Raw genomic sequence first — 9,115 nt, 5'->3', positions numbered from 1 at the left:
TACGTTAAAAATCAAGAAAGATCTCAAATCAATGACCTTACTTTACAACTTAAGGAAGTAGGAAAACAAGAGAAAACTAAACACAAATCTAGCAGGAGAAAGGAAATAAAGATTAGAGCAGATATAAATAAAACAGAATAGAAAAGCAAAGGAGGTGAAAGGCCTATACTCTGAGAACTATAAAACATCAATGAAACATCAATGAAAGAAATTGAAGATGACACAAATAAATAGAAAGATACTCCATACTCATGGATTAGAAGAAAAATATTCTTAAAATGTCTATTCTACCAAAAAAAAAAATCTACACATTTAATGCAATCCTATCAAAATACCAACAGCATTTATCACAGAACTGGGACAAATATCTTAAAATTTGCATGGAACTTCAAAAGACCCCAAAAAGCCAAGACAATCTTGAAAAAGAAAAACAAATCTGGAGGTATCACAAACAGAATAGAAAACTGACAAAACTGTAGCTAGTTAGACTAAGCAAAAAGATAGTAGAGTCAAATAAATCATATCAGAACAATATATTGTTGACAAGAACAAAATGATCATGAACAATATTTCCTGGCTCAATAAATAAAATGAATAAAATTAAATAAAAATAATAAAATGTCTACCTTATTTCTGCTGAGAAAAGATTTTCCACTCCTTCTCAGCTTTCTTCTCTCTATCACTTTCCCCTTGTACCATAATAGATACCTATAATTTGTTGTAGGGACTGAAATAAGGAGTTGCACTATACTTTTTCCACATTTCCTTTACATTTTATATCTATAAAGCATGTTAAATGCAGAATGGAACTATCACAGTTGCTTGCTTATAGAATATCCAATGGAACTATGTAAATAATTTATGATGAAAGGATGTTACAGGGCAAGTTTTTCAGAATGGACCAACTATATCCACTAACTTTATCACCCAGTTACACCTTACACTTTTAGTGTGGATCTGTGTTAAAATCCTCACCCACAATCAGGGAAATTCAGATACTGATTGGACATTTGATAGTATAAGGCATCTTTATTTTAATTTAAGTGTAAAATAGTGTTATTATACTTTTAATAAATATTTATCTTTTGGAAATGCATACTAAAATATGATACCTGGGATTTTCTCCAAAATAGCTCAGTTGAGGCGGGGGTTCAATAATCATGGTAGAGATAAATAGGATTGACTATGAGTTGATGTTTTTTTCATTTATTAATGGGTTCAGGATAGTAAACTGTAATTTGCTCTCAACTCTTGTATATGTATGACATTTTTCATAGAATTTAAAATTTTTAAAAATGTCAAAGAAAAGATCAGAAATGATGATCTAGAGATTCTACCACTTCTATTGAAATAAAAAGCATTATAAGCGAGAACTATGAGCCATTATATGCCAACAAATTGAATAACATAGATGAAATGGAAAAATTCCTGAAGATTCAAAGCCTACCATGATGTAATCATGAAGAAACAGAAAATCTTAATAAACCTAAAATTAGTAAGAATATTGAATCAGTAGATAAAAATCTCCCACTAAAGAAAAGTCCTGGACTTCATAGCTTTCCTGGTCAATTCTACCAAACATTTATGGAAGAACTACCACCAGTCCTTTTGAAGCTTTTTCAAAAATTGAAGAGAATGGCACATTTTCCAGCTCAGTCTTTGAGGCCACCATTACCCCAATGCCAAAGGCAGATATACACACTACAGGAAAAGAAATCTATGGACCAATAACCTTAATGAACATTAATGCAAATATCCTCAACAAAATACTAGCAAATCAAATTCAGCAGCATGTTTAAAGGATTACATACCATGACAAAGTAGGATTATTCCTGGAATGCGAAGGTGGTTCGTCATATGAAAACTAATCAAAGTAATATACCACTTTAATAAAATGAAAGAAATACACACACACACACACACACACACACACAATCATGCCAATTGATTCAGCATTCTTTCATGATAAAAATTTTCAAACAAATTAAGACTAGAAGGAAACTATCTCAACAGAACAAAAGCTGTATTTAAAAAACCCAGGGTACATTATACTCAATGGTGAAATCTGGGAGCTTTTCCTTGAAGTTCAGGGTCAAGAGAAGGGCACTTAACTCTCACAGTTTCTATGCAACACAGCACTGGAATTTCTAGGCAGGATATTAGGCAAGAAATAGAAATGAAAAGTATCCAAATTGAAAAGAAGTAAAATTATCTCTCTTCATGAATGTTAGGATCTTATATGTAAAACATTCTAAAGAGTCCATAAAAATAAATAAATGAATAAATAAATAAACAAATAAATAAATAAATAAAACCACAAGTGAACTTAGGAAAGTAGCAGGATGCAAAGTTAGCACACAAAAATCAGTTGCCTTTATATATAATAGCAATGAATAATCCTTAAGTGCAATTAAGCAAACAGTTCCAGGGCGCCTGGGTGGCGCAGTCGGTTGAGCGTCCGACTTCAGCCAGGTTACGATCTCGCGGTCCGGGAGTTCGAGACCCGCGTCAGGCTCTGGGCTGATGGCTCAGAGCCTGGAGCCTGTTTCTGATTCTGTGTCTCCCTCTCTCTCTGCCCCTCCCCTGTTCATGCTCTGTCTCTCTCTGTCCCAAAAATAAATAAACGTTGAAAAAAAATTAAAAAAAAAAAAAAAAGAAAACAGTTCCATTTAAAGCAGCATCAAATAGAATCAAATACTTAACCAAGGAGATATAGACTTGTAAAATGAAAACTAAAAAATATTGATGAAAGAAAATAGAGAAGACATAAATAAATGGAAACATACTCCACATTCATGGATTGAAAAACTTAATATTGTTGTTGTTTTTTTTTTTTTTTTTTTTTTTTTTTTGAGACAGAGAACGAGCAGGGGAGGGGCAGAGAGAGAGGGAGACACAGAATCGGAAACAGGCTCCAGGCTCCGAGCTGTCAGCACAGAGCCCGACGCGGGGCTCGAACTCACAGGCTGTGAGATCATGACCTGAGCTGAAGTCGGACGCTTAATCAACTGAGCCACCCAGGCGCCCCAAAAAACTTAATATTGTTAACATAAATACTACCCAGGCGCGCCTGAGTGGCCCAGTTGTTTGAGCATCTGACTCTTGATTTCAGGTCATGATCCCAGGATCATGGGATTGAGCCCCAAGTCAGGCTCCACACTGGAGCCTGCCTATGATTTTCTCTCTCTCTCCTTCTTCCCCTCACTTACACTCACTCACTTTCTCTCTATTAAAAAAATAAATAAATAAACAGATATTAATACTACCCAAAGTGATTTACAGATTCAACACAAATTCCAATGCCCTTTTTTGCAGAAATAGGAAACCCCATCCAAAATTCATATGGAAACACAAAGGGCCCTAATAGCCAAACCACTCTTGAAAAAGAGTAAAGCAGCAAGACTCACACTTCCTGATTACGAAACTTACTACAAAGCTATAGTAACCAAGAGAGTGTGGGCTTGGCATAAAGATAAACAGAAAGACCAATCGAATAAATACAAAAACTCAGATACAAAATTTTGCATAAAAGGAAGATTTTCTTGGATATGACACCAAAAGCAAAGGCAACCGAAGCAAAGATAGATCAATGGGATTACATCAAATAAAAAGCTTCTGCAGAGCAAAGGAAGCAATCAGCAAAATGAAAAGACAACCTATGGAATGGGAGAAAATGTTTGTAAACCATGCATCTGATAAAAAGTTATCCAAAATGTGTAAGGAACACCTAAAACTCAAAAGTAACAGCAACCACACAAAAAAGAGTCTGCTAAAAAACTTGGGCAATGGACCCGAATACACATTTCTAAAAAGAAAACATACAAGTGGCCAAAAAGTATATTAAAAGATGCTCAACATCACTGATTGCCAGAGAAATGCAAATGAAAACCACAGTGAGATACCACCTCACATCTGTTTAAAGGCTAGTATCAAAAAGACAATAGATAAGCATTGGTGAGTTTGTGAAGAAAAGGGAATCCGTGTACAGTGTTGGTTAAGATATACAAAGTTTCCTTTATGCAAGATGAATAAGTTCTGGAGATCTAATGTGCACCAATATCACTATAGCTAATAATTTATTTCCTACTTTTAAATTTGCTAAGAGGGTAGATCTTAAATATTCTCACTGCAAAAAAAAAAAAGATAACTATGTGAGGTGATAGATATTTTAATTAATTTGGGGGAATTATTTGACAATGTTTACACTTATAAACTCAAGTCAAATATCTTAATTTTTTTTTATGTTTATTTATTTTTGAGAGAGAGAGACAGAGTGTGAGTGGGAGAGGGGCAGAAAGAGAAGGAGACACAGAATCTGAAGCAGGCTCCAGGCTGTCAGCACAGAGCCTGAGGCGGGGCTCAAACTCATGAGCCGTGAAATCATGACCTGAGCCAAAGTGGGACGCTTAAGTGACTGAGCCACCCAGGTGCCCCTCAAGTCATTATCTTAAATATTTAAAGTTATTAATTTTCAATTATACCCTGTAAAGATGGGGAAGAAAGAAAAAAAATAGCTTTGACTCAATTTCTTCTTTAGTTTTACTGAGGCTGAATCTTGGTGTGGGGGGGGTACCTTTTGCTTATTTTTTTAAAGCAGGCCCCATGCCCACCGTGGAGTCCAAGGCAGGGCTTGAACTCACAACCCTGAGATCAAGACCCAAGCTGAAATCAAGAATTGGACAGTCAACCACCTGGGCCACCCAGGTGCCCCTGAATCACAGTTTTAAGACATCATTTTATGACAAAATTTCAGTTGCCCAAGATAATGGAGAACAAGTGAAAGTTCTTGAACTAGGGAATGACAGATCTGTGCTTTCAGAGGTCATTCTAACAGCAGTGTGGATGGTTAAGTAAGACGGCGTGTGTGGAAATGCTAGAAAATAGAAAAGCCACTATGGTTCAGTAGGAGAGTTAAGTTAAAACCTAACCACTGCCTCAATTATGGTGGTGGCTGAAGGAAAGGGATGGATGTCATTGTGGTTGCAGACTCTGTGGCTTAGCATTTGGGTTTTGTGGAAAATATTTTGAAGCTTTGAGAACAACATCACTTTCAGAAAAATTTGAGTTCCTACTCTGTACACTGTACTGTACTTAACAAATAAGACAAAAATTATTCTTACAGAAGTTATAATTATTGAAGAACAGGAGAATTAAAGGGAAGAATGATGAGTGTTATGATGGAGGTTGTTTCAAAATTTATGAGAACCTATATAAGCTGACGTTAATGACTATCTACTGTGGGATAGTCAGTGTTCTAGTCATTTTACTTACATTTTTTCATCTAATGATTAGAACAATTTAATGAAAGTGATGCCATTTTTTTTTACCATTTCTATTTTACAAAGATAAACCAGAGGAAGAAAGAGATTAAGTAATTTGCCTGGGGTATGATTAGTAAGAGTGGAGGTAGGATTTATACACACGCTCTAACTCTGTAGCCCCTGTTTGTGTGTGTGTGATGAGAAGAAATAGATGACCTCAGTTATTGAAATGTCACAAAAGTCTCAGGAGGATGGTCAGGTACAAATTTCCAGTATGTATTTAAAAAAAAAGAAACCTTAGAAGGGATACATGGCATTAAAATTATTTTAGACATATCCCAGGAAGAGACAGTTGACCTGAGATGCTCCATCTTGCAAATTTTCAGATAAAGAAATAAAGAATCTGGGGCGCCTGGGTGGCGCAGTCGGTTAAGCGTCCGACTTCAGCCAGGTCACGATCTCGCGGTCCGTGAGTTCGAGCCCCGCGTCAGGCTCTGGGCTGATGGCTCAGAGCCTGGAGCCTGTTTCCGATTCTGTGTCTCCCTCTCTCTCTGCCCCTCCCCCGTTCATGCTCTGTCTCTCTCTGTCTCAAAAAAATAAATAAATAAACGTTGAAAAAAAAATTAAAAAAAAAAGAAAGAAATAAAGAATCTTAGAGGCAGAATGCTTGCAGAAAAATTTCCATTTAGGAAATGGGAAGAAAGAGGGAAATGTATAATCGATTTCCCTTCAGAGATGATGACAGAGAGATGGGAGTTCATTTTGGGCTTTGTCTTGGGAGATACACAATCCCATGAGTGATGAGAAACCTTGAGTTAATTTTGAGTCCCTGAAGAACTAAAGACAGATGCATGGTGGAGGGTGTAAATACAATCCTCTTATTTCCCTTTATGCATAGAATCTATTCCCAAGGGGAAATGACTGTGCAAGCTTCTATTCTGTTTATAACCACGTGCAGTGTATCATTAAACTCACATTCAGTCATGTGTACCTTATCAAATGGCAAATGAGTTAATAATGAAGACTATTTTTCTCTGTTGTTTGAGAGAACTCAAAGTCATAATCAGAAATTATGATCTGTAGCTCGGAAAGGTTTCTAGGACGTATCTGAAGTTACACCTATGCAATATCCTCTTACAATCAAAGGGCACAAAGCCTCAGAACCTGAAATTGCCTTTCCAGGACTGCTGGGGTAAACAAACAATAAGGAAGCACCAGGATATTCTTGCCTAAGAAGGGTGAGTGTTTGAATTCCATTTATATGAATGTCCCTCTTGTTGTAAGATGGAAATCCAAAGATCTAACATATGCCACTTTCATTTTTACTTTGTGCAGTTCTTAGATTCAAGTGAGGAAGAATCTGTTCAAAGGGAGATCAGGAATGTTTAGAGACTTAAGGAGTGCAGGGATACAATATCTCCATCAATAAGTTCCTTCTCCATGGATAGAACTCTCACTTTTCTGGATTTGTGGATTTATTCTGTGACATGAGGCAGTAACTTAACCTGTCCTAGACTCTGGTCCCTTAGTTTTGGATTAGAAACCATGTTCTTGGACACCTGGGTGGCTTAGTCAGTTAAGCGTCTGACTTTAGCTCAGGTCATGATCTCACAATTTATGAGTCCAAGCCCCATGTTGGGCTCTGTGCTGACAGCTCAGAGCCTGGACTCTGCTTCAGATTCTGTGTCTCCCTCTTTCTCTGCCCTTCCCTTGCTGGTGCTGTTTCTCTCTCTCTCTCTCTCTCTCTCTCTCTAAAAATAAACAAGCATTAAAAATTAAAAAAAGAGGGGCGCCTGGGTGGCTCAGTCGGTTGAGCGTCCGACTTCGGCTCAGGTCATGATCTCATGGTCCGTGAGTTCAGCCCCGCGTCAGGCTCTGGGCTGATGGCTCGGAGCCTGGAGCCTGTTTCGGATTCTGTGTCTCCCTCTCTCTCTGCCCCTCCCCCGTTCATGCTCTGTCTCTCTCTGTCTCAAAAATAAAATAAAAACATTAAAAACAAATTAAAAAAAGAAAAAAGAAAGAAACGATGTTCTCAGTTCCCACCACATAAGCTCTAATATGGATTAGAGACCAGCAAATATCCTAAGATCTCTACCTCCATATTTATTTAATGGGAGTCTTAAGTGAATGAAGAAATGGGGGGATAAGAGAAGGACAATTATGTCCTGGTCCATCCTTTTTCTCCCTTTTCCCTTGGTTTTTCCAGCAGTTGTGTTTGCATATGGCAGCACTGGACTTCCCTCTTTAGGCTAAATTGCGATACTCTTTGCTATATTTAGCTTATAAACCTCTAATAAAGGAGAAGTTAGTGTTTCTCAGTGTCATGATAGAGGTAAAGACAGATTTTATTGATCTAGATTTGGTTAGTCTCAGATAGTCCCAGCCTATATTCCCTCTTTTAGGATGCAATATTGTGGGAAGTGCTGGGTTTTCATCTAATGCAACCCTGTTTTTCTGTGCTCACAGATCCCCTTGGAGAAGAATGGCTCCTACAAATGCTTCTTTTGTGACTGAATTTATGCTGGTGGGGCTAACAGACCTACCAGATCTCCAGCTCCCCCTGTTCTGCCTGTTTCTAGTCACGTATGTGGTCACTGTGTTAGGAAATTTGGGCTTGATAACTCTAATTGGGCTGAATTCACACCTACATACCCCCATGTACTTTTTCCTCTCCAATTTGTCCTTCATAGACCTCTGTTATGCTTCTGTGTTTACACCCAAAATGCTGATTAATTTCACATCAAAGAAGAATATTATCTCCTATAGGGGGTGCATGACCCAATTCTACTTTTTTTGTTTCTTTATCATTTCTGAATGCTATGTGCTGACATCAATGGCCTATGATCGCTATGTGGCCATCTGTAGCCCACTTTTGTATAATGTTGTCATGTCCCCTAAAGTGTGTTCCAGCCTTATGCTTGGTTCATATTTGATGGCATTTTCGGGTGCTATGGCCCACACAGGATGCATGCTGAGACTGACCTTCTGTGATGCAAACACCATCAACCATTATTTGTGTGACATCCTCCCCCTTCTCCAGCTCTCCTGCACAAGCACCTATGTGAATGAGCTGGTGGTTTTCATCATGGTGGGCATCAACATCATTGTGCCCAGTGTCACCATCTTTGTGTCTTATGGTTGCATCCTTTCCAGCATCCTCCACATCAGTTCCACTGAGGGCAGGTCCAAAGCGTTCAGCACCTGCAGTTCCCACATAATTGCTGTTTCCTTGTTCTTTGGATCAGGTGCATTTACATATCTTAAACCGTCGTCTGCTCTGTCTATGCATAAGGGGAAAATCTCTTCTGTCTTTTATACCAGTGTGGTTCCCATGATGAACCCTTTAATCTACAGCTTGAGAAACAAAGATGTTAAAACTGCTCTGAGAAAAACCTTCAGTAGGAGAAGGTTTTGATCAGAATCAGTGTCCCTGTGCAGGTAGTAATAGGACTGGTATATTCTGTTTCTTTTATCACAGTAGTTTAGGCAGAGCCTTCATATCCTATATCTTTGTTACCATGATGAAGGAAATCGGAGTCTTCTCTCAATTTGTTTCCAATTTTTAAATAGTATAATTTCCTTCTCACCAGTTTTGCAATTTCTACTCTTTTACACCATTTTAACTATTTAACATTAATGAATAAGCTTATCTCTGTTTTTCCATTGTCATTATGGAGTTTGCTTTTTTTTCTCCTGGAAAAAGAGAAAAGGTTCTGCAAAAGATCAGGTAAAGTAATACTACGGTGATCTTGGATTCTTACCTGCGACTTATAATGTACTGGTGGAATCAGGAATCAGATAATCCATACTCTACTGGTTACATCTTCCATTGGCCTTTAATGTGCCTCCTTGAA

The 9,115-nt window shown here is 37.8% G+C and overlaps 1 protein-coding gene across 1 annotated transcript; it reads left to right on the top strand.

Annotated features, from left to right (window-relative positions):
* The first annotated feature begins 5,490 nt into the window (after positions 1-5,490).
* LOC115525302 (olfactory receptor 145-like) lies at positions 5,491-8,676 on the top strand. The gene is made up of 2 exons (XM_030332436.1): positions 5,491-5,501; positions 7,740-8,676. The coding sequence occupies exons 1-2, from the start codon at positions 5,491-5,493 to the stop codon at positions 8,674-8,676; spliced, it is 948 nt and encodes a 315-aa protein (XP_030188296.1).
* Positions 8,677-9,115: the final 439 nt, after the last annotated feature.

The sequence above is a fragment of the Lynx canadensis genome, chromosome D1 (genome assembly GCF_007474595.2).
Source record: "Lynx canadensis isolate LIC74 chromosome D1, mLynCan4.pri.v2, whole genome shotgun sequence".
In the NCBI taxonomy this organism is placed as follows: Eukaryota; Metazoa; Chordata; class Mammalia; order Carnivora; family Felidae; genus Lynx; species Lynx canadensis.
This window is presented reverse-complemented; position numbering and strand designations above follow the sequence as displayed.